Source organism: Ictalurus furcatus, chromosome 18 (genome assembly GCF_023375685.1).
Source record: "Ictalurus furcatus strain D&B chromosome 18, Billie_1.0, whole genome shotgun sequence".
In the NCBI taxonomy this organism is placed as follows: domain Eukaryota; kingdom Metazoa; phylum Chordata; class Actinopteri; order Siluriformes; family Ictaluridae; genus Ictalurus; species Ictalurus furcatus.
The window spans coordinates 10,988,801-11,015,617 of NC_071272.1; the positions used below are offsets into that span (position 1 = coordinate 10,988,801).

General features: G+C 40.0%; 1 protein-coding gene across 1 annotated transcript in view; it reads right to left on the reverse strand.

The window, feature by feature from the left end:
* apbb3 (amyloid beta (A4) precursor protein-binding, family B, member 3) overlaps positions 1-25,765 on the reverse strand; it is a 35,862-nt gene extending 10,097 nt beyond the window's left edge. The window contains exons 1-7 of the mRNA XM_053648600.1: positions 25,223-25,765; positions 13,233-13,420; positions 13,001-13,041; positions 8,979-9,030; positions 7,017-7,163; positions 6,745-6,872; positions 6,101-6,106 (exon numbers count right to left, since the gene is read on the reverse strand). Of these exons, the coding sequence (XP_053504575.1) occupies positions 6,101-6,106; positions 6,745-6,872; positions 7,017-7,163; positions 8,979-9,030; positions 13,001-13,041; positions 13,233-13,420; positions 25,223-25,271 (611 nt within the window). The 5' untranslated portion in view covers positions 25,272-25,765. The remainder of the gene's footprint in view (positions 1-6,100; positions 6,107-6,744; positions 6,873-7,016; positions 7,164-8,978; positions 9,031-13,000; positions 13,042-13,232; positions 13,421-25,222) is intronic.
* Between the last annotated feature and the right edge of the window lie 1,052 nt (positions 25,766-26,817).

Sequence of the window (26,817 nt, forward strand, 5' to 3'; positions counted from 1 at the left end):
GAATGATGTTTAAAATATGAAATAGTGCAATAGCTAGTTAGGTCACTTTGGTTTCGAAATTCAACTAAGCTTTGTTCGAAAAGAATAACAGGCAGATCAAGCTTTTAATTCTTGATAAACATTTCATGGGCTGTGTCACATCTGTGGTTACAGAAGTGACAGTGCTTTCTTCCACTGTTGATGTGCCTAGCATGATGTGAAGGCTTTGAAACAATATGACTCATCTCTACTGCACTGTATTATGCAATCTGCCACGTTTGGTTCTGTGTACATATAGTCCCCTCTGAAAGTATTGGAACACCCTGGCCAATTCATTTGTTTGTGCTATACACCAAAGACATTTGGGTTTGAGATCAAATGACGGATATGAGACGAGAGGTTAGGATTTCAGCTTTTATTTCCCGGTATTTACATCTACATGTGTTAAACAACATAAAACAGAACCTTTTGTATCAGTCCACTCAATTTTTAGGTGAGCAAAAGTATATTATAGGAACAGATAAGTCTTGAAGTAAATTAAAGTAAATAACACTTAATATTTAGTTGCATATCCATTGCTTGCAAAAACTGCATGAAGCCTGTGGATCATTTACCTCACCAAATTGTTGTTTTCTTCTTTTTCAGGCTTTTAGGCAAGGTAAGGTACTTTATTGTCATTGTATACAATACAACGAAATTTAGTTTGGCAATTCTCAGACAGCAACAAGAGCATTTAAACATAAAACTCTGAAAGGAATTTAAATTAAGAAGTTTTAAGAATAAGGAATAAATAAACAACACACATTGTAAAATATATATGAAATTGCACATAAATGTGATGCCTTGATTATTGAAAGTGTTCTGAGATGTATATATTGCACATAGTATAAAAGCATTAGAGATATATTGCACACTGTATAAAGTGACAAGTGACAAAATGCACTATAGCACATGTAGCAGCAAAGCAGCAAAGAGTAAACTTATACAGTGTCCAGGTATGGGGGCTCAGTGCCTATGATGCGCTGTGCTGATTTAACTACCCAACACAAGTCTTTGCGGTTTTCACTAGTGCATCTAGTATACCAAACAGTGACACTGTATATGAGTATGCTTTCTATGGTGCTGCAGCAGAAATTTACAAGGAGCTGTGTAGGTAGTCTGTGTGGCTACACAAGGCTGTGCCGGGACTAACACAGGCACTCAAGAGGCAAAAAGGAGGTAAAACCAGAGGTGTTTTTATTTTAATATGTGGAGGAAGGGGGAAGGTGAGGGCATGAGGTCTCTGAGTGAGGGCTATGCATGGCGCTGTCTTCCCATAGTGGGGAGTGGCGATCTGGCTAGAGCAGGCTCGAGGCGGGACCCAGGGAGCATGACGCTGGCAGTGGGTACTGGCCGAGGGTGCAGAGGGGCCAGGGAGCGTCTTCTTCAGCACTGTCGTCTTCTACATCTGCTTCTGTAAGGTAAACGGACAAGAGTGTCAGCATGACCAATACCAGAGACGCTTCTCACTTCTCTGTGCTGCTACAGCCCCTTCATACTCTCCCAATGTCTGCTGGATGGTGAGTAGCTGCCGCTCCACTCATTGGCTGCCAGCCGTGCGTGTTTCTGCTTGAGGGCTTGGAATACCCATTCAATCTCCTTGGTCCACCACACATGGTCTGGCTGTTCTTTTTTGTGAGGTCTGAGGGGGGGAGGCTAGAGAGGAGAAATTAGGCACAAATCTTCTGTTGTGTCTCACGAACCCCAAAAAGGCACGTACCTGTTTCTTTGATGTGGGTCAGGGGTACTCATTCACTGCCTCCATCTTCTTTTCTTGAGGTTTTAGGAGGTCCCGGCTGATGCAATGCCCCAGGTACTGTGCCTCACTCAGCCCCATATGGCACTTCCTCAGGGTAGCTGTCAACCCGGCTTTTTGGAGGTTCCCTAAGACTTCTCCCAGACTGTAGAGGTGGTCCTACCAGGTGGAGGAGTGGATGATGACATTGTCCAGGTAGGTGGCTGCAAATGGCCTGTGTGGTCTTAGGACAATGTCCATCAGTTGCTGGAACATCTTTGGCTCTGTGGAGGCCAAAAGGGAGAACCCAGTACTGCCAGTGGCCGCTGGCGGTGCTGAAGGCGGTCTATGGTTTAGCCTCAGGAGCCAGGGCCACTTTCCAATATCCTTAGGTCAAGGGTGGAGATGAAGCGGGCTCTCCCCAGCCTCTCTAGCAAGTCATTCACTTGGGGAAGAGGAGAGATGTCAAAGTCAGAGACCTAGTTCATGCTTGGGGAGCCTCTCTGACAGCAAAAAGCACTTAGGGCAGGAGAAGGTCCCAGTTTCTACCGTCTTCGTCTACCACCCATTGCAGAAGCTGCTTACGGGTCTGGTTAAACCTCTGCACAAGGCCGTCAGTCTGGAGGTGGTAGACGGATGTCCTCAGGTTCTTAAATGCAACAGCCGGCACAGATCAATCATTAAATTTGACATGAAAGGCGTACCTTGGTCTGTCAGGATATGCTTAGGGATCCCCATGCAGCTGAACTGAAGCATGAGATCTATTGTGATGTTGCGGTAGGTGGTTTTCCGCAGGGGCACTGCTTTGGGGTACTTGGTGGCATAGTCCTGCGATGACCAGGATATACTTGTGCCCCAGGTGGACTTTGGCAGTGACCCTATCAGGGCCATGCCAATCCTTTCAAAGGGGACGACGAGGAACCCTTTCAAAGGGTTCAGTCCCCTGACACTGGGGGCACCTTCTGCAGCGTGCTCAGACCTCCACATCAATGCCAGGCTACAGGAACCTGTCCTTCAGCTTCTCTAGATTGCTCCAAGCCCCCAGGTGGCCCCCCCAGTGGGTGCGAGCCCCTTTATACTCTCCTGATGTCTGCTGAATGGTGAGTAGTTGCCGCTCCACTCAATGGCTGCTAGCCATGTGTGTTTCTGCCGCCCCGCAGCCATGTGCTTTTAAGCTGTCCAAAACACTCAGGTTGCTGAAGCGGAGCTGTCTGTTCAGCACCCGAGCGGCAGTCCTGCAAGGAATGTGTTGGCTTTTGTGTATGCGGGCTGCATGCTTGCCATCATATTATATTTGAGTTTCACAGGAAGAATAGCCTTTGTTGTGTTTTCTTCACCTGGTGAGAGGTGTTGACGGACCATGTGAGATCATGTAGACTCTAAGGATCCTGATGTCGTTCACACTCTCCAATTCCTCTCCATTTATATGCAGAGAGAGATGGGTGGTCCTCCTGGATCTCCTGAAGTCTATGATGGTTTTTGCGGAGTTCAGGACCAAATTATTGTCCATACACCAGTGAATTAGATGTTGTACTTCCTCCATGTAGGCTGTTTTCTCATTATCAGATACAAGTCCCAATATGGTGGTGTCATCAGAAAACTTTACTATGGAATTAGAAGAATGGATTGGGGTGCAGTCAAGCATGAACAAGGTGAATAGGGCTGGGCTAAGCACACAGCCCTGCAGTACACCTGTGTTCAGAACAAGCATGGAGGTGGTGTGATTACCTATTCTGAGGTGTTGTGGTCTGATTTTGATGTGTGACAAAATAAGTTTCTCAAAGCACTTCATGATAATGGGGGTTTAAGCAACTGGGCGGTAGTCATTGAGGCAATCCCCCACAGATCTTTTGGGCAATGGAATGATAGTGGTGGACTTGAGACAGGTGGGAACCATGACAAGCTGTAATGAGAGGTTCAAAATGCTTGTGAACACCCCCGCTAACTGGTCAGCACATGTTCTGAGTGTGCGGCCTGAGACCTTGTCAGGTTCTGCAGCTCTGTGGATGTCAACCTTCCTCAGAGTGGCTCTCACTTGATGACGCTGTAAGGAGAGTGCTTGTCCTTTGTTGGTAAAGCGTGGGCTCCAACTCTGTTGCATTGGTCATCAGAGCAAGTAAAAAAATTATTCAGGGAATCAGGGAGAGAGGGGTCATTACTGATTTGTGAGGGACTACCCTTGTAGTCAGTGATGGCTTTAATTCCCGTCCACATGCTATGGGTGTTGCCGTTCTCAAAATGACCTTCAATGTGCTGTTTGTATTTGTGTTTCGCCTCTTTGATGCTTTTCATCAGTTCCCCTCTAGCATTACTGTTGGCCTGCGTGTCGCCTAATTTATAAGCCGCATCACTGCTATTTAAGCAGAGACCGTACCTTACCGTCCAGCCATGGCTTCTGTTGTGGAACATTTTGATGGTTTTGGTGATGTAGGCCATTACTGATGTACTATATTCCTCCAAATCAGCTCCTTCTGCAAATACATCCTAGTCTGTGAGCTCAAAACAGTCTTGCAGTCATGAGGTGGCTTCCTCACTCCAAACCTTGACTGTCTTAACAGGTGGTTTTGTTCTGCAGATCAGAGGCTTATAGACCGGAGTCAGCATCAGGGAAACATGATCTTATGAGCCAAGATGTGGAGCTGAGATGGCTTTGTATGCTCCTGGAACATTTGTGTAGACTTGGTCCAAAATGTTCTTTTCTCTAGTTTGGATGTTAAAGTTTTTGTGAAATTTTGGCAGTATTGTCTTTAATTCAACGTGATTAAAGTCTCCTGCCACAATCACTGCCCCATCTGGATGCATAGTTAGCTGGTTGCTAATAGTAGCATGTAAATTTTCCAGTGCTGCCTTAGAGTTAGCTTGTAGCGGTATGTATACAGCCATGATTATGATAGCAATAAACTCCCTGGGTATGAAAAACGGTTTGCATTTCACCATCATATATTCAAGGACTGGGGAGCAGTGTTTCCCAATGATGTCTGTGGCAGTGCACCAGTCATTGTTTACATATATGCACACTCCACTGCCTCTTACTGGAGTCTGTTGTCCGGAGTCTGTTGTCCGGTCCGCCCAGTAAACAGCACGAACTGCTAGCTCGATGGCAACATCGGGAACGGTGTTGTTAAGCCAGGTCTCCATGATAATCTTCACACAGCTGCATACTTTGTTATAAATAATTCCTAGGTGAATTTTGTCCATTGTTGATAAGTGACTGAGAGTTTGTGAGGAAGAGACTCAGAAGAGATGGTTTGTGTGGGTTAGCTCACACAAACCAGTAGATGAGTTATTTATTGTTTAAACAATCAATCAAACAGGACACACCTGTTAACAATTAACACCTGTTATTCCAATATTTTTGCTCATCTAAAATTGGGTGGTCTGATACAAAATGAAATGTGCTATGTTCTGTGTCATTTAACACATCTAAATGTAAATACCAAAATAAAAGCTGAAATTCTAAACTCTGTTCTCATATTCATCTTTTGATCTCAAACCCAAATGCCTTCAGTCTACAGGGGGGAGAAATGCTGTTCCAATAGTTTCAGAGGGGACTGTAAGCCAAAAATCAATCTATAGCTGTTATTTAGTCATGATTCCTTGAAAACTGCTAATTGGAAATTTTTCCGTCTGAGAGCTAATCCAAGTTTTTTTTTTCTAGGAGAAAAACAAAGTAAGTGGAAGTGTACCTATACAGTCCTGCTATTTCACACTCACCTGGATGTTTCAGACCTCTTACGCAACAAGGGTTATCAGTAGGACACTTTTCAACAAGCTATTCCCCGTCCATTCCTCTAAAACCACAAACTGTGCCCTTGTATTAAAACTGGTGCAATTAATTTACACATCAGCCTGTCCTATGTTTTGCTCTGTAGGGATTTAATCAGTGGTTTGTAATTAAATCTGCATGGATTTGTCAGGATTAATGATGGCATTGTCCCAGTGGGCCTGGCCTATAATGAATTACATCTGCAAAACATTAGAGGCTGGAACTGTTATTGATTTGTCACGTCAGGATCATTTGTACCCCAACAATACCCAGTTACATGAGTTTGTTGGTTTGTGGAGCATAAAGTGTTTCTAAATTTATATTTAATTAAAAGGACAAAAATTCAATTTGCTTCATTCATAGAAAAGAGAAGTTCTCTTTAATTCTTCTATCCACTTGAAACATGAACAAGCAAACATAGATGAGAGAAGGCAAGAAATTAGAGAATTATTAGAGAGAATTAGAGAAATACAATATAAATGCTGAAGTTCCAAGATAGGCTACGTGACCTGCAAGATGTCAATCCCACAAATGACATGTTCACAAGATCTGGTTAAAAAAGAAAAAGATGCAGTGATTACCTGTCTCTGTATTCCCGAGTGCCGATTTTTTTTTTAAAAGAAAAGAAAAGAAAGACAGGTCATTGTTAAGAATGCTTTAAAAATGCCGCAATTGTTTTAAGTTAGATATGTAAATACTTTACTTATTATGAACAATTATATGGATTCTGGGCCCTCATGAATTGCTAATAATCCTAAAAATATCTACTTAATAGAAATACAAAACATTTTTTGTCCGGGCACAGAAAAAAATAAGAGCCGGTTAAGTCCGGATGATAAATATAATTCAGGCTATGGGGCTTGGTTTTTCCCGGAAGCCCTGCTGAGTGTAACCAGAAATAGCCGTACTTAAATTAACTCCACATGAGCAGCTGATCATATTGTCAGCAAGTCTGTAGAGCTAGCCTGACCATAGCCATGGAGATATATTGAATAAAAGCATGTATATGATCAAGATCCTGAGTTTGCTATTGAATATAAAATCATGTTGTATAAGCACTCCATGACCAGGTCCGTTTCTGAGCTTTTCAAAGGCAAGGGTTGATACTTTGACACTGACACTGATGCAAATACATGGACTGAAACGAAAGTGAGTAAAATGAGAAAAAGGTGAGTTCGTGGCACAGAGGGGCAAAAAGAGGGGTTGGGACATTTCCATTACTGACCTGCCATTGTTGCAGCCCACCCCCCACACTCGAATGCTGATGATGGGTTGGCAGTGGATGAGACTGCGGTCTATGGGGTCCAGGAGGCTTAGCGTGTCCTTTTTGAGCACCATCATCATGTCCTGACCCTTATCACACACACACACACACAAACACTCACATAGATACATACAAAGTCTTGCCACTACACCTAAAACACTAGCCTACAGCTCACACTAAACTCCTAATATAAACCATGCTTGAACTTTACATGCTCACAATGAGATGCTCACCTCTCCCCAGGCTCCCACAGCATCGCGGCCCTCAACTTTACTGTGAGAGAGCTGTTGGATACAGTTATTGACCACCAGGCTGCTCTTCCCTGGAGCCAGTTCCTCCTCTGGAATCTCCACCCATCCCAGCGAGCGTACCGCAAAACACTGCAACACACATGCACCTCTTAAAACATCATGCAGTCAACTGGGGACACTGTATTGCCAAAAGTATGTGGACATCTGACCATGACACCGATATGTTCTTGTTGAACGTCCCATTCAAGCTACCCTTTGCTATTATAATAACTTCCACTCTTCTGGGAAGGCTTTCAACTCAATTCAATTCAGTTTTATTTGTATAGAGCTTTTAACAATGGATATTATCCCAAAGCAGCTTTACAGACATATATAACCTCAGGATATAGATTTTAAATCTTTCCACTAGATTTTGGAGCGTGGCTGTGTGGATTTGTATTTATTCAGCCACAAGAGCATTAATGAGGTCAGTCACTGGTGTCAGACAAGAAGGTCTGGGGTGCAGACCTTGGCGTTCCAGTTCATCCCAAAGGTGTTCAGTGGGGTTGGGGTCAGGGCTCTGTGCAGGACACTCAAGTTCTTCCACTCCAACTTTGGCAAACCATGTCTTCATAGAGCTCACTTTGTGCACAGGGGTCATCGTCATGCTGGAACAGGTTTGGGCCTCTTTAGTTCCATTGAGGGAAAATTGTAATTCTACAGCAAACAAAGGCATCCTATACAACTGTGTGCTTCCAACGTTGTGGCAACAATTTGGAAAAATATCACATATGGGTGTGATGATTGGCTGTCCACAAACATTTAGTCATATAGTCTCTTTTAAAAGCACACAAGAAGATCTAGAGAATCTGAAAATTCTTGTCATAAACTTGGACACCTACAAAATATGTACAGTTCAAAGCAAAAGCTTAAAGAAAAATGAATATGAATTTTGAAACTTATCTACAAGAATGTCTTTCCCAGAACCTAATAATGAAATGTGGGTGTATCCTGGAACAAGATTACAATCCAGGCTTCAAAGTGGTGCAGTAGAATCATGACAATAACTGTGAGTTCAAATCCCGATGATACACCAGCCATCTGTAGCCAGGAGCCAAGGAAGCAAAACTGGTTGTGCTCTCTGGGTGGGAGGGGAATACTCTCTTTCCACTGTCAACCATAGTGACAGTAGACAAAATTAAGTGTCTGTAAGCTTGTATATGGTATGGAAGAGGGCAGATAGAGCTTTCATCTGAGTATGTTACACTGCCTTGTGAAAAATCATGAGTGGCAGTTAAAAAAGATGGCTGGCTTCAGGTGTTTTGCGTAATTATGAGCTAGTCTTCTCCCTCTTTTGATAGGTGACGTATAATAGAGGATACTGGCTGGTGATAAAAATGCGAAAATCCAAAGCATAAGGCAAAACCATTAGAAAAAATGTTTGAAATTATATTTTGCAGTGGTATTCTTGAAGAAGGCATATGATTAACATACTGTATAATCAGGAAGATTAGGGGAGGAATGGAGGAGGGGGATCTTTATCATTATGTTCTAAGGGTATGCAAATCTTTGCATTCAACTGTATATATAATTTATTATCTTGTGTATTTCAATGCATTTTAACAAGTAAAACCTGTGTCGCCTTGATGAATGCATTTTTCCCCAACAATTTATGAGATATGAGTATTTATTGAACCTATTTGTATTTGTCTTTGTGGTGACGTGCATCCTCTTACACACACTTAATGGAACAATGCCACCCAGTAATGCTTGTCTCATCTTTATAGAGGTCAGTACACACAAATACACATTTCATACACATCAACAGCATATCCAGTGAGGCAACAAAAGCTGATCTGGGCTCTGCCCTCAATTTCACCTTCTTTTCTGTATTATGAACATTGCTTTTCATCTCAGGACTTAATTAACATTCATTTGCGTGTTAATACGGCATTGGAATGGTACCTTGGAATCTGGGTCCATGTTCACACAGAAGTATTCTTCCTGCCAGGACACTCTAATGGAAAGGGGAAAAAAGCATTAACAATAGACTTTAATGTACTAAAATGTGATATCTAGCAGGGGTCATGAGCATGTATTGATTATTGGAGCCTTAATCGGCTCACTGTCAATTATCATTATCCAATCCATTTCATTCCTTCTGTCTTCAAGCATTTAGCAAACATATTCACTAAACCAGACTAGGGATGTCACGATACCAAAAATCTAGTAGTCGGTACCAATACCACCAAAAGTACACGATACTCAATACCAAAGTCGATTCCACGGTGTGGTATAAAAATAAAATTAAAAAACTCTCCTGGAGGACATCCTCCTCTGGCTGATACTGGCAAAGAGGGAGAGAGGGAGAGAGAGAGAGAGAGAGCAAGAGAGGGGCTCTATTTTAGTTATCAAACACTGTCCGAAAATGAGTGGAGGTGCACTCCTAAACACGCACGCACACACACACGCACACACGCATGCACACAGATCCGCACACGCACACACACACCTTATACTCTGAATGCAAGCATTAGTTTAAATTCACTGATATGGTGGCAGGCCAAAACAATTTCTTAAAAGCATTAACATTTGAATAATTATTAGTGACATTAGGCTACATTTAGCTGACAGGACACGGGCTGAATGGCGATGCATGGTGGCCCATTTGGAGGTAGTTTATAACACTGCAATGTGTAAGCGTCGTTAACAAATAACTGTCTATCACAAACATTACATGGAGCATAACGTTAGCTGGTTTCACTGCCACAATTCCAGCTGCCTCAAACAAACATAATACAGGGTCCGTCTTTCAGGTGCTTCGCCAAATTCCAGGTGTTTCCTCGCTTTGTTTGAAATGAACTATAGCATGGGTTGCACACCGGAAACCGATACTAGCTTTCCTCTCTTTTCCTCTCAACGAGTCGGGGTGGAACTAAACTTGATAAACTAAGCTAATCTTCTGTAGTTTGTCCCGTGTGCTTGCAGGCGTTCTTCTTCTTCTTCACCACTTGTGGACCGACTAAAACACTTGTGCGTATTTGCTGCCCCCATCAGGTCCAGAAGAATTGCAACCCCGGAACTTTCATTACATCGAAACCCACAGTACTGCAGAAAAACAAGTACCGTCACGTTTTAAGAATGTTAGTACCGACTTGGTACCGAAGTATCGGTTCTCGTGACATCCCTAAAGCAGACCTCATAAGAGCTTATAATCTGAATATGGAGAGAGATGAATGGAAGATATCAGGGCACTATGAACATTTAGTAACGTCTAGTCAATATGTTCTAATATGTTCTAGTCAACGCCCATTCCATGGTTTAGGAGTTTATTAATGAGATCCTCACACTGAGTAGTTTCCAGTTCCCTAAAAATGTGTAATGTATATATTATACCCAGAGAGTCCTTCAGAGGTTAAGAGAATTCGCAGAATAGACAGTGCTGTTATACAAAAATAATCAACACGCTTAACCTTTGTCCACCTAGAAGTGGATTATTTTCGTATAGCAGCATGAATTGCAAAAAAATATTATTACACTTATAGCACAAGATTGACCAACATAACGATAACAAAATAGCTGTTCATTGTTACATTTTATTGTTAGTTTCTATTATCACTTATGTTACAGTAGCTATAGACAGACATTTGCTCACCAGCATCTACTGTATTATATCTCTTGAAGTTCCTGATACAAAAAAAAACCTCACACAGCTTGTCATACTACTAAGTACAATCTGTTCTGTCCTGAAGACTTCCATAAATGTTACATAAACATATCCTAATAGAAATCTTCACCACATCAACAATTACATGTGGCTATTTTTCAAAAAATCTGTTTATTCTTAGCCTTAGATTATGTGTAGAATCCTCCATACAAGTCCCTGTGTATGAGCTGTTACTACTAGAATGATATTAACCTATTAGAATGAGCATATTAATGCAATCCTATCATTTAGGTCACAGCCGGAACTACTGTCTGAGCTGCTGTTAAAGAAATAAATGCACACGTTCTGATTTGAGAACACAACTGCACTGAGGTATAATGGAGAATAATGTGTTTATAAAGGTGGATAATTTATTCTATATAATGAACCCTAATGACCTAATCAACGTGTTTCATTTGGAGCCATTAGCAAAAGAGATGATTGTTTTTTCTGGCTTATTGTCTTACTCTCTCTCTCTCTCTCTCTCTCGCGCACACACACACACACACACACACACACACACACACACACACACACACACACACACACATACACACACATACACACACACACGGTTGTCAGAATAAAATGTGATTCTTATTCTGGCACTGTTACTAGCCATTTGAGAGGACATCTGCTGACTGGAGCACCAGGTGTTTTCTCTCCTCTCTCTCTCTCTTGGGCATACAAGTTGGATTTACTGTCAGTGGCTTTATTACAGCAAGGTAGAGAAACACAAGGTAAACACAAAAGCTGAACATTCGAAAGGACAATTACAAAATGTGTTCACCCTGCAATTTCACTAGAATTACACATAATTGTAAATCTCAAGGGACTGCATGTTGAAAAGAACCAGTAGTCTTTTATAGAGGTGTAACGATATGGCATATCTGATCATCTCATTTGATACAAAGCTCTCGATTCGATATGTCTGTGTATCGCACAATACATTCAGCAGATTGAATAATAAAGTAGGCTATTCTTGCGTGACTTTGACAGCACAACGAGCTAACAACAGAATGGGAAATAAAGCATACACCCCACTTGAGTCACACCAGAGTTATTATGCCAAATTGGGCTAGTTTACATTTACGGCATTTGGCAGAATACCTTGTTCAGAGTGACTATATCGCATTTATACAACAGAGCAGTTAAGGGCCTTGCTCAAGGGGCCAGCAGTGGCAGCATGGCTGTACTGAGATTTGATCAGTCCAATGTCTTCACTTCTGAACTTGTTTCCCACCCAAAAAGAACAATCTTTCCTATGCCCAATGCCTGAACCTTTTGGGATAATTTCAAGTGGTTTTGTGCAGTTTTTGAGATGCAGTTAGGGTGGGAATTTTGCTGAGACCTGGCAACCCTGTACACCAGAAAGCTAATGTTTAATTTAGCCATAATTGATTTTATACAGTTGCAATCAAAATTATTCAACTTCCACTGCAAATCAGGTTTATTGTCAAAATTTATTTGTATGATTTTGAGCTGACTTTTATTGTGCTTTTGGGTCAGTAGTGGTGTATGTCTTGGAGTTCTGGCATGGAAACCTTCTGCGTTTAGTACGTGCCTTACTGTGCTCACTGAAATCTCAGTGCCTGTTGCCACCAAGTCTTGCTTCAGGTCTTCTGTAGTCACTCGAGGGTTTTTCACAACCTGCCTTCTCAGAAATCTGGCTGCAGCCGTTGATTGCTTCCTTTTTCTGCCCCATCTAGGTATTTCATATATTTTCTGTCCCTAGATTAGTTGCATCAGGTGTGCTTGAGACAACACCTGCTTTGCATATTTGTGCTGTTGTGAGGGATTCTATAATTTTGAAACTGGAGGAATCCTTATATGTTGCATTTTCAGTTGAATTTGGGGAAACCACTTGAAGCATTTGTTGTGTTGAACTATTTCAACTGCTTTTGTTTGATTTGTTCATTACAAACAGCTGAAACTCTGTAAATTTTGACAATAAACCTGATTTGCAATGGGGGTTGAATAATTTTTATCGCAACTGTACATCCTAATGCACAGCTTTTACTTTTCGTTACATGCTGCTAAGAGTCTTAAAGGATCACACAAACACTGTTTTATTATTAATTTTCAATCATTGTACTTGAAAATGGAAATCTAGGACAGATACAGCATTTCGTGCAAATGCTGTATCAAAAATGTGTTGTATCAAGACACTGCTGTATCACGGTATCATCTTAATCCTAATCATCTTATCTCTACACCCATATCTTATATGTTTGCTGTGTGTACAGTGGCTTTGCTAATAATGTAGAAAGAGAGAACTTACCCATCACTGAGGGAATGCTCATACCCATCTGCTGCAGTGCTCTGACAGAAAAGACAGAACAAATGTCAGTTTAACACATACACATAAATGGAAATGTGCATTTGATGAAGGGGTGTATAGAGTTAGATATGTAATTGATCTGGATTGACCTCATCAATGTCGCATCTTTACAGTCACAGAAACATGCACATAGTGTGGATTGTAACAGTGTGACCTCAGAAAGAACACTGACCTTGAGCTGGTTAGCTGGGAATCCGTTGCTGATGCTCTGTTCGTCCTCTGTGCTGTATGAAGGGTGCTGCCACTGTGTGGTGCCTGAAGGAACATGCCAGTAGTAGGTACCGGTGCTGTCCCGTATAGTGCGCCATCCTGGAGGTAGGTCTGAGTCCAGCGTCAGGCTCTGATCATTCCAGATATCATCTGTGACCAAGGGCATAATTATACTATTATACAGTACAGTGTATTAACCTTTCAACTTCCTGTGATGACAGTCTATACACCCACATTCCTATGTTAAGTTGGATTTTAAATAATGATGTCTTTTTTAAATTATCTGAGTGATTAACCAAGTGACATTTTCTACAGGGACATGTCATCCCACAAATTTTCAAATTGCTCCAAACTATTCTCATTGGTCTGTGCTCCATTTAAATCGATAGGTTGCGGAGCATGTAATTTGAAAAAAACATCACTTTTATTTGATTAATGTACACACACACACACACACACACACACACACACACATGTATATACATATTTAAATAATTCATGGTTTAGGGGCAGCAGTTCAAGTTGCTGCCTCACAACTCCATTGTCCTTGGTTCGATCCTAAGTTCGGGTTACTGTCAGCGCTGACTTTTGCATGTTCTCCTGATATCCATGAAGGTTTTCTGGGGGTTCTCTGGTTTCCTTCCACCTCCCAAAAACATTGTGCACACAACAATTGTTTGTAGGTGTGAATATGTGCTCGAGAGAGTGTCCCATCCAGGGTGTATTTGCCTCACACCCAGTGTTCCTCAGACAGGCTACGAATGCACCACGACCCTGCCCAGGATCAAGTGGTTACTGAAGACATGAATAATAATAAAATAATTAATGTTCTGTTTTTTTGTCAATAGTTTGTAAGCACAGTTGACTCAAGGTTACTGGTTTTAGTGGTATTATTATGTTTTATCTATGTTTTAATGGGTACAAATTGCACATAATTAGTCTGAGAGAATGTTTTAGCAAGTTGCATGAAATGAGGTGGGGTTTGTATGTGTGTTTTGTTTGTGCTAATGAATGAAGATGAAAAGTGGGTTAGGAGTGACATAATGAGTAAGAGTGAGACAGTGAGAAAGACATAATTCATGTCAAGTTTTTAATTAAGGCGTTGTCATCAGAACCTCGCAACATGGCCACCTTGGACTTCATTTCCCATCAGCCGCACAGACTACAGCCAGATCTCATGACCATGTCCCAAGCTATTTTCCTTCTGATTACACTACGTGTTTTGTGTTTCCCCTTGCTTCCTGGCTCTGGGTGCGACTCAGTCAGCTCCCTAGGTCGTGAATCAGTATATCTTGTACACGAGTTCGGGCGCTGGTAAGGACCCTGGCTTACTACGCATCATGACACCATGTAAACGCACTGTCTGATGACTCAATTTCCAGCGACATGACCATATACACGGCTTGTAAAACTTCAACACTGGCATTTATCAACATCAGGCAGGACCGATATCTTTCTGACATTATATATCATATAAATGTGTTAGCTTAATTACAGTTTCTGTCATGGTACTTCAATACGAGCATAGGCTAGCTAGTGGATTTAAAACAAAAAAAATATGAAACACGTAAAAGTTGTTAGACTCAAACAAACCGTATATAGAACGTCAAATAAAGTTAAAAATCGATAACGTAAGTAATCATTTGAGAGCTACAACAACGATAACAATCAATTTACATTTGTAAACAAACGTTGGCTGAGAGTATGTCCATCATTGTTTTTCGAGCTGAGAGGCTTCGGATAATATGACGTCATTTCCAGTAAGGGAACATAGTAAGCATCGATGCTCCCTGGTTTTTGTGGTGCATTGTGGGATTTTTTTTAGGGCGCGAATGTTCCAGTACACTGAAAGGATTTTGCGATTGAGACAGCCCTTAAAATTGCTTGATCAGTGCCCTGACTACTGACCTTGGGAGCTGAGTGAGATGCACCTTCTGAGATTTCTTTGTTTCATTGCTAAGCTACTGTTGTCTGCTTCATGCCCTGTTCTCCAAGTTTTTGTTTAGTTTGTTTTGTGAATTTTGTTTTTTATTTTATCTTGTTTTGTTAGCTTTGTTTGCCGGTTATAAAATAAAAAACCTGCACTTGCATCTGTCTCTCCAACTACCTGACAAGAACACACCTTATGTTTTATTCATTTGTTTTATGTTTAATGCAACTTGTAATGTTATTGAGAAATCGCAAAGAGTTTATTGTGTCTGATATTGCTTTGCTCTAGAAGAAAATGGGGGAACAAAATTATGGGAAGGAACAATAACAAAACATAACACAACTCAAGCTTATTCATGCTGTTACTATTGTGCTGCTCGGTTTGAAATCTTCTCACACATTAACAAGGGAGCTCTGGAACAGTTTATTTGTAGTACACTGGATTTTTGCTATGCATATAACACCTTTGCACATTATCACTTTAAGTTTGGCGTGCATTTTAATTAGTGCTAAAATATTCAAGCGACCTGTGTAATCTCAGATAAGACTGACTACAGTGACATACAGTATTCCCTTACTTCTTCTGCATAGATTCTTCTACAGTGATTTTACTCTTAAATTCACAGGAAATATTTACACATTACAGATATTCTATTATTTATTATACAGCAACATATTGAGTTATTTAAATGGATAATTCAAGAAGGGTCCAAAGAGGCTCAGAGAGAGAAAGTTAAATAAGATCTTATGAAATTTTTGTAAATTATGCATGATCCCTAGACAGGAACAACCTCCATTTTGTGATCAGGTCTCTATCAGTTGCTTGTAATCAGTCTGTATGTGTTTGTAGGTAATATTCTTTGATATCAGTTCTATTAAGTTCTTACAGTGATCCTGAGGAAGCATCCGTATTAGCAATTTCAGTATGGAATTCAGCCATACACTCACCATCCACTTTATTAGGAACACTCATACACCTGCACATTAATGCACGTATCCATCAACATGATTTTTACAGTGACCCAAATCTAGACGGAGCTAGAAATATCTAGAATCATGTTATGCATGAATGAGTGTGTGAATGTGTGCATGCATGGTGACTTGTGATGGAATGTATTCCTGCCTCACCCACACTGTTCCCAGGATAGGCTCGTGATCCATTGACCAGTCTGACCATAATAAAGCAGTAACTGCAGATGAATGAATGAACAATTTGCATTTACATGGCATTACAGATAAATAGGGTTTTGTTTTTTTTAAAACAATAGATATCACACTTCATCACTGCCAGTTGATTGCTGGAACCTTTTTCAAAAATTTACATTTATTCATGTAAATGTGGCTTCATCTAATCAAATATGTATAAATATGCATACTTAACAAATCCAAAACCCTAGTGTCTAGATGATGTTAGAACTAAAATGTTTATTTTGCTGTGAAGCCACTCACAAGAGTAGGGTTTTATTGCTGGAATATCTTTTGTTCATTGTTAAGCGATTAGACTGTGAACTACTTAGCCTACATATTAATAAACCACAGTGACAGTGTTTCATTGACCAGTCATGAATAACTTATAGAAGAAGTACAAACTTGTATAATGTTCTACAATGTGTGAAGTATTGCTTTTATGCTTTAGGCACTCATATTATGCACTGGGTGCCTGTTCAATTTTCAGTACATTAGGGAAGTATGCAATTGTCTGTCCAGTTAATAAAATTTATATTTAATCATTAACTACTGAGTCTGACATAATTTGAATATATAACTTTACACTCTGTATTTCTACACTCTATATCTTACAATAAGAAACCCTCCTTAAACCCTCCTCCTGTCAATCACAGCAGCACTAACCAATCGTGGGTGTCTGTGAGCTTGTGTATGCAGAAGATGGCAAATAACGCTCTCCTACGTGTGTGTTACTCTGCCCTCTGATGCAGCATGAGCAGCAGTTCAAAAGCATATGGCTGACTGGCTTGATGTCTTGTAGGACTCTTCCTCCTTCACTGCAGCATTTACAAAAGAAATGTAGGAATTATAAAAAATAATAATAATAATAATAATAATAAGTTAGGTTGGAAAGAATATTTGTATACTACAAGAAATCTAGTTTGTGTAAATTTAAGGAGACTCATTAATGTGAACCTCAACTGATCATATTCAAATCGTATAACTGGTATTCAATTACTGCAAATTTATACGCAGTGATTGTGTACTTATATTAATGTGAAAATCAGTCTTTTCGTAGTCATTAGAATTAAGAAAATTAAGGAAATTAACAACATTACCTCCTTCTCAGTGGCCAGTGGTGGCTCAACGGTTAAGGCTCTGGGTTACTGATCAGAAAGTTGGGGGTTCAAGAATGAAGAATATCGGTGTAAATCTGATGGGAATTTTATTTAGGTTTGGCATAAAAACATTTACACTAAACTTGTGAAATGTCTGATAGATGAAGCTGATTAAGCCTAATTTTAATTATTTTAATTTTAAAAATATGCTGCTGCTTTAAGTGTGTGTTATTGTATTAATACTCTTCCTTCTCTATGAGCACTTTGCTCTGTACTCATTGAAAGTGCATGTCAAAAGTGCACGGTAAATAATATGTGTAACTCACAAGCTGCAAGCTCACAGAAAGGTGAAAGGTGTTCAGCTCAAAAGGTGAACATGTGAAATACAAAAAGTGAGTACTAAGTGCTGAGTAGTAGAGCATGCAAGGGATAAAATAAAAGATAGATAAGATGTCTATCCTTGGCTAGTGCTATAGTGCTCAGTAGAGTCTTAAATAATGCTTACACTATCAGAAAAGAGAACACACTCACTTGAATATAAGCTTATTATAAGGTTCTAGCTGCCATTAAGCTGCCATTAAGCTGCCATTAATCTATAATTGGGGGGGGGGGGGTGCTTGCATACAATACAACTGAGTTGAATTGACATATTTTCATCCTTCACAATAAAGAAGAAATGTAGCTATATATTATTAATTTCCTAATTTAATTCAACTAAAAATGGTTCTAAGAAGCTCAAAAAGTAAGAAGTAAAAAGTGGAAGTATCCTGTAGGGTAAAATAATTTTTATATGATTTTTCATTTCTTCATTTTGTCCTGCAGTATGCAATGGTTTGCACTCAACTATAGTAGATACTCATCTCAGCAACTGTAGCACTTCCCTGTAAAGTTGTACTAAAAATGCTTCATCACGCTTCAATTATTTTATATATACAATCAAGTGTAAATATTTTTATATAGGATATTTGATAGATTTATGTATTCTCTTTCAAGCTCTGGCGAGCAGTGTTGGGTAAATTGCAGAAAAAAAAAGTAATGTAAGTGGTCACTACAGATTACTAATTACTATTTTAAAATTGTAATCTGATTACTGATTACTGCATGTAAAATGTAATCAGATTACTAATTATTTTACTTTCACGTTACTTTCAAAACTTATCAAACCTACAAAAATACACTACAAAATGATACTCATAGTTCTTTCAGTAATTTTATTGCGCGTCAATGTATGACGTAATCAGAAAAAGTTGGACTTATCATAAAACTTGCCTTGGGTGTAGTCACTGTTTGTAGGACTACCAGACTGATAAAACATAAAGCCAAGGGGAGGCACAGCTAAGCTATCATTGTATAGGTTTCAAAGTACATTATCTTTCCTTATGCTCTGCTCATGTCATGTTCACATAAACTGGAAGTCAAATAGACATTTACACATGTTGTTTTCCTGCACAGCATCAGAGGATGCTATGTTTCAGTTTCCCATTTACTGGTTAAAAAAAATCTGCATATATCCATTTTTCCTCACACTGACTGTGAGCTAGCGTTTGGCAGAATTGAGACTGTCAGCCAATAAGACATGAGTGTTTCCACGTATTTTGTCTGATTGGTCTCGCTTCCGTTCACTGAAGATATAAAATTACAGGCGGTCTTCTTTTACTGACGTTCAGTTACATAGTGACAAACTGCTCCTAGTGGAGAATTGTTCAGAGCTAAAAAAAAAAAATCTCCGGGGCAAAACGTGATTTCTCTTAAAAATTAATTTTACTTAATATTGTTTTCTTAACAATAAATTTGTAATGCAACTAATGTAATTTTATTGACATCAGTAACTGTAATCATCCATCCATCCATCCATCTTCTATACCGCTTATCCTTTCTTCAGGGTCACAGGGAACCTGGAGCCTATCCCAGGGAGCATCGGGCACAAGGCGGGGTACACCCTGGACAGGGTGCCAATCCATTGCAGGGCACAATCACATACACATTCACATATCCATTCATACACTACGGACACGCCAAACCATGCATGTATTTGGACTAGGGGAGGAAACCGTAGTACCCGGAGGAAACCCCCACAGCACGGGGAGAACATGCAAACTCCGCACACACATGGCCACGGTGGGAATCGAACCCCCGACCCTGGAGGTGTGAGGCAAACGTGCTAACCACTAAGCCAAATTTAAAATATAATGTGTTACATTACTGCATTATCAGAAAAAGTCATTTGTATTTGTAACACATGAGTGGCTGTGCAACAGGGTGAGACATCAGTCCATCAAAGGGCACCATGCACACACACACACACACACACACACACACACACAGTCACACACTTATACACACCTAGGGGCAATTAGCGTAGCTAATCCTCCTACAAATGTAGTAAAGCAAAACAAAATATTCTCGAAAGCATACTTAAATACAGTATATAAGTATTTCTAGTTTGTTATTTAGATGCCACTATGATAGGATAATGTTGTATCAAGTTCCCCCTTAGCTTAATCTCTATCACTTACCATAGTAGCTTGCTACACCACAACAGCGAAACAGCTCAATCAGAAGAGCTAAATCTTCCCGAGATGGCTCGCTACCTAGTCTCCAGCAGGTCTACTGAGACAGCAGTAATAGAGCTTAATCAGACTGATTCTGGTCAAGAGTTTTATCCTTGCTACCCAAACTTGACAGAGGTGATGGTAGGGGCTGAAAAGCGACAGTAGTGTAATTAAGATGAAGAAAAAAAGATATGATGAAAGAAAGGGGATTCAAATAGAAGCTAAGTTATGAAGCAAGTTCTAAAAGCATAAGAGGGAGGATTAATAGCAGAATGAGATGAGATGAGTGCTTTTCAATTGCTTTATGTGAATGAGTGCATCTGGAGGACAGAGCAAACCCTGTGGCAGTCACAGAGGCAGACCAGATTAAAGGAATTAAGGGTCAGATTCAAATCTGCTTTTAGTTAGTGAAGAAGAAAGTAGCATCATTACATACTGTACGTCACACATTTATTCAAAGTAACTGTATGAATATCACAGAAAGCTCATTAACTGAAGACAACTCCAGTGGAACCATCATTTAATGGATGTATTCTTCCTGAAAACCTCTCAGTACCCTGAGGTGGTGCCATGCTAGGTCTCTCTAACTGTCTAACTGTCCCTCCCTGAATGCATGTAATGGAAGTTATTTTTAGGAGCTTCACTTTGCTAAGACTGACACTTCTGGGGTGTTATGATATGCTGATATACAATGGAAAAAATTTTAAGTAATCATATCTTTAAAATAATTTCTGTAGTCAGGTCCATAAGTATTTGGAGAATGACACCATTTTTGTAATTTCACCACTGTACACCACCACAATGAATTTGAAATGAAGCAATCAAGATGTGATTGAAGTGTAGCCTTTCAACTTTAATTCATTTAACCGTTTAGGAATTGCAGCCATTGTTTCCAAAGTCCTTCCATTTTCACAGGTTCAAAAGTAATTGGACAAACTAACAATCATTAATATAATTAGGATTATTTTTATTGCTCGAATGCAAATCCTTTGTAGTCAATTACTACCTGAATCTGGAACCCACAGACATCACCAAATGCTGAGTTTCCTTCCTTGAGATGCTTTGCCAGGCCTTTACTGCAGTTGCCTTCAGTTGCTGCTTGTTTGTGGGTCTTTCTGCCTTTAGTTTTGTCTTCAGTAATTGACAAGCATGAAGATTGGGTTGAGGACATCTGACATTTAAGAATTTATTTGTAATAAGAGGCCTTTGGGTTATTTTCGTGGTATGTTTGGGGTCATTATCTGTACTGTGAAGTGCCATCCTATCAGTTTTGCAGCATTTGACTGAATCTGAACAGAAAGTATAGCTCTATGCACTTTGTAATTCCTCATGTTACTTCTATTAGCAGTCACATATAAGTGACACACATAAGTCACAATAAACACCAGTGTTACGTTCTCAATCGTATTTCTGTTTGTGTACTTAGAAATTAAATTAAAATAGAAACGTCCCTTTTTCAGGAGACTGTATTTTAAAGATAATTTAGTAAAATCCAAGTAAGTTTTACAGATCTTTATTGGAAAGGGTTTAAACAATGTTTTTGATGCTTGTTCAATGAACCATAAACATTTATTGCACAGGCCTTAAGACATGAACATTTTACAGGCGGTAGGCAATTAAGGTCACAGTTACAATAACTTAGGACACTAAAGAGACCTTTCTACTGACTCTGAAAAACACCAGAAGAAAGATGCCTAGGGTTACTGCTCACCTGCGTGAACATGCCATAGGACTGCAGATGTGGCCGGAGCAGTAAACTGCAATGTCTGTAATGTAAGACGCCTAAGACAGGGAGACAGGAAGAACAACTGATCGTCCTTGCAGTGGAAAATTACATGGAACCATGTGTCCCCCTCAGACTTGATCGAGAACGTGCAATGCCTTGGTGGTAACATTTCACAGCAAGAACTGACAAATCTGGTGCAGTCCATGAGGATGAGATGCACTGTAGTACTTAAAGCAGCTGATGGCCACCAGATACTGACTGTTACTTTTTATTTTGACCCCCCTTTGTTCAGGGACTCATTATTCCATTTCTGTTCATCAAATGTCTGAGAAACTTGTTCAGTTGATGTCTCAGTTATTGAATGTTATTATGTTAATACAAATATTTACACGTTAAGAAATTTGCTGGAAATAAAAGCAGTTGAATGTGAGAGGACGTTTCTTTTTTTGCTGAGTATACTATGCACCATTTGTGTGTCTATGTTGGTGGTGGGATAGGTGTCTTTTGTCTCCTCCTTCTCCCTTAGGCCCCGTCCACTGAAATGCGTCACGTTCTGGCTTGCAATTAGATGATCACAACTGGTACACGCAATTGGATGATCACAACTAGTAACTGCTTCTGCCTCGTGCTTTGGTATTGGTTGGCTGTACACATTCAGACGTGTACTTAAGCTTCGTCAGTCTCCATCCTCTGGGCAGATCATTGCCATAGCTTTGTACTGATGATATTTCTTTACGTGTGTTGATTCCTCCTGTGTATGGCCTTTTGCCTGTTCTTGACATTGTGCGCTACTCCTTTATGTCTTGAGTGTTTCATTTGTATGTGTGTGTGTGTGTGTATATATATATATATATATAGTGTAATATATATATATATATATATATATATACACACACACACACACAGTATCTCACAAAAGTCAGTACACCCCTCACATTTTTGTAAATATTTGATTATATCTTTTCATGTAACAACACTGAAGAAATGATACTTTTCTACAATGTAAAGTAGTGACTGTACAGTTTGCGTAACAGTGTAAATTTGCTACACAGCCATTAATGTCTAAACTGCTGGCCACAAAAGTGAGTACACCCCTATATATTGACACTTTAGGCCCAAAAGGACTCACTTTTGTTGCCAGCAGTTTAGACATTAATGGCTGTGTGTTGCGTTATAGTGTGTGTTTTAGTGTAATTAACATGAAAATATATATATATATATATATATATATATATATATATATATACACACACACACACATACATACATACATACGTATATTTCTTGTAAATTACATTAAAACACACCAGTCACCATTGGTAAATAGTACACTGTTAATCGTGGTTAAAAGGAAGTCTGCGCCATTTATGTTAATTCGTTTTCTCTTGGTTTGGGGTTAGCTAATGAGTGAGGGAAGGAAGTGTATTTTTGTTTTCTTTCTTTTTAGGTTAATTAGTTAATTTTTGTATAGTTAGAGGGGGAAATTTTGTTTATTATTTTCGCCTGGTCGGCTTCCGAAGTTTAAACCACTGAAAAAAAAAGGAGTGAGAATAAATACAAAGCAAATGCAAGCCTGGTCTTGCCAACTCGTTGTTTCATTGTATGTTGCAGCCCGACCTAGACTAGTCGTAACACCAGTGACCCAGTTCCATTGGCAGCTAAACATGCCCATTCCATAACACTTCCTCCACATGTTTGACAGATGATGTAGTATGCTTTTTGATCATGAGTCCTTCCTTTCCTTCTCCATAGTCTTCTCTTCCCATCATTCTGGTACAAGTTAATCTTGCATCAGAACTTTTATTTTTTTTTAAAAGATGTTTTTAGCAAAATCTAATCTGGCCTTTCTGTTTTTGAGTGTTACCAGTGGTTTGCATATTGAGGTAAACGGTATGCATTTACATTCATGAAGGTGTCTCTTGATTGTAGACTTTGACAATGATACACCTACCTCCTCCAGAATGTTCTTGACTTGGCTAGATGGTCTGAAGGGGTTTTTCTTCAAGAAGGAAGAAAGGAAGAATTCTGAAGGATCATCCATTTTAATTGTCTTTTGTGGCCTTCCAGGCCTTTTGGTGTTGTTGAGCTCACCAGTGCATTCCTTCTTTTTAATAATATACCAAATTGTTGATTTATCCACTCGTAATATATCTGCTATCTCTCTGATAGGTCAGTTTTGTTTTTTTCAGCCTAATGATGGCCTCCTTCACTTGCATCGACACCTCTTTGGACCATATTGAGAGTTCCCATGAACAGCAACCAAATGTAAATTCAATGCTTGGAACCAACTCCAGATCTTTTATCTCCTAAATTTGTCATGAAATAACAAGGAAGCAGGCCACACCTGTCCATGAAACTGCTTATCCATCAGTTGTCCAATTACGTTTGATCCTGTAAAAATGGCTGTAATTCCTAAATGGTTAATGCAATATTTTTGTTAAATCTCTTGAATTAAAGTCCCCACTTCAATCACATATTGATTGCTTCAGTTAAAATCCACTGTGGTGGTGTACAGAGGCAGAATTATGAAAATTGTGTCAGAAAATTGTCAGAGAGAGAGAAGATCTGGTGTAAGTTATAGTCCTGACATGTGTTAGAATCTCATGTGCATCGCTTCACATGATGTCGCAACACAATTTCAACATTAATGGAATTTTGAAGGTATATTTTTATTTCAATACAAATTCCATTTTTCCCCCTACAACAATCAAATTCCCCAAGGCTTTGCTTAGCAGTGCAAATCATCCTTGGGGCAACAGTTACCTAGACAACCCACCTACAATGTGGCAACCAAATGCTTATATGTCCCCAGGTCTTAAAGCACACCCTTCAATGAATCTCGTGACATTTAGCATTGGTGTGTATGTGTATATGTGATCATGCAAGAAAGAGATAGAGGTGGGGTGAGATGAGGGGGCATGACTGAGATCTAATGCACATACACTTCCAAGAGTGCTGCGTGTAGAGTCAGGAAATTGCATTAAGCTGACAGCTGCCTCTCTGCGCAACAGTGGACTAGTGTAGTCCTGCAATACGGACGAGGTGACTGCTGCATCCATCTCCTGATTACTGCTACTGCTTGGTAAAATACTGCTTAATGTCCTATGAGGGCATTACACAGATATGTTTTGGTGATCAAGCCAACATTATTATCACTTTCAGAACTCTCAGGTCCTGTATGCATGCTTGTTTGCACTTTTTGCAGAGATAAAAAATGTCATCAGAAAAACATAAACACAGTAACCAAGACTCTTTTTTGCAAAACTTGCCAGGTATTACTGGTTGCATGTGAGTCAGGACAATAATGCATCAGTATTTGGTACCAATAAAAAGCAAAGGAAATCACACACCTGCAGAGAAGAACAACCCGAACACCATGTTTCCTTTTCCTTTTTCATGTTCTAGGATGAGACAAAAGAGAGAGAAGGAGAGGGGAAAGGAGAAGGAGTCATGCACTCACCTTCATAATTGACTATGATGATGGCGAGCATGTAGTCCTTTCCCAGCATGATGAGGTATATGTTCTCGGAGGTCCCCTGAGGTTAGCTGAGACACATTCCAGACCAAAATGTCCCGTTCATCTGTACACACTCACACACAAGCCAGGGACAGGGTCGCATGCCAAGCAGATTACAAGACTCCTTTTCTTCACTCTGTTTTTCCTCTTCCCTTTCTTTCTCTTAGTCTTTATTAAGCATTCCCCCCCCCAACACCTGCAGTGGCTCAGTAATAGCAGTCAAAACCACACCAGCTTTGTCTGACTGACTGACTGACTGACTCCTCCTTCTCTCACTACTCCGTTCTTTGCCTCTCTCTCGCTCTCGCTCTCTCTCTCTCTCTCTCTCTCTCTCTCTGGTTGAGATTGAAGTGAGGCTGTTGGTAAGCTCCTGAGGTGCTGCCACCCCTCCTCTCTTTCTTATGTTGTGATTGCGTTCATTAAATCCTGCAGCAACGACACCCCCTTTCCCCATCTCTCTCTCTCTCTCCCTCCCTCTATCCCAGTCTCCATGGTGGTCATGTTGATGCCTTAAGGATGGCTGAGCATCAGTCAGATATGTCTATCTATCTATCTATCTATCTATCTATCTATCTATATATATATATATAGTGTGTGTGTGTGTGTGTGTGTGTGTGTGTGTGTGTTAACTGTGCAATACTGTATGTGCCTTCTTGTAGTCTATAGGAGAAAAAAGTAATTGGGATGAACTTTAGGTTTGATGTCATTAATCTGCCCAGTTATAGGGATTAATGACTTCATATCTGACCCACACAGAGACAGAGAGTAACCTCCATCTGTCAAATCATACACAGTGGGAACTGACCTCTTTTTTCACTTTAAACCCAGATGCTTAGTGTCAGTTTGTGTGATAAAAAAAACACACACACACACACTGCACATGGAACACAAGATACATGCAAATGATTATGTGGAACATGGAACACATGGGGTGGTCACATGAGTGGCTCTGACACACGCTGACCTCAAATCACATCTGTGAGAAGTTGATTACACCTATTCGATTTACCCAGACTCATACTGATTGAAATCATCATTGCTGTGTTTTGACTAAAATCTCTCATGTATTAGAAAGTAGAGCAACTATGAAGCCTAAACAGTAAAGGTGCCATTGATTTTTGCACTAATGAATGAATGAAATATTATGCAAATGTAGTTTTGTTCTGTGAAGTACTATGTGGTGTCATTCCTGTTGAGCATGCCACTGGAAGAACAGTCATGAATTATCTGGACCTGTTTGAAATGCATTTTTAATTTACTGAATATTCATGCCATGCCCCAGAGTTAATGGCAGTTCCCATTTGAGTAAGAAGTGTGTGTGCGTCTGTGTGTATACCCTGGTCCACCTTAAGTCGTCACGTCGTCTAAGGTCCGACATGCACCAGCCTCCGTTTGCGTCATCACGCTCGTCGTCGCTGGGTTGCCATAGCAACGACGTCTCCATATCAAGCGTCTGTAGGTTGTTTTTTTGTTGTTGTTGTTATTTTTGACAGCGTGGAGGACATAAGCTACTTCACAGCACCGGCCTCTTTTTTGGC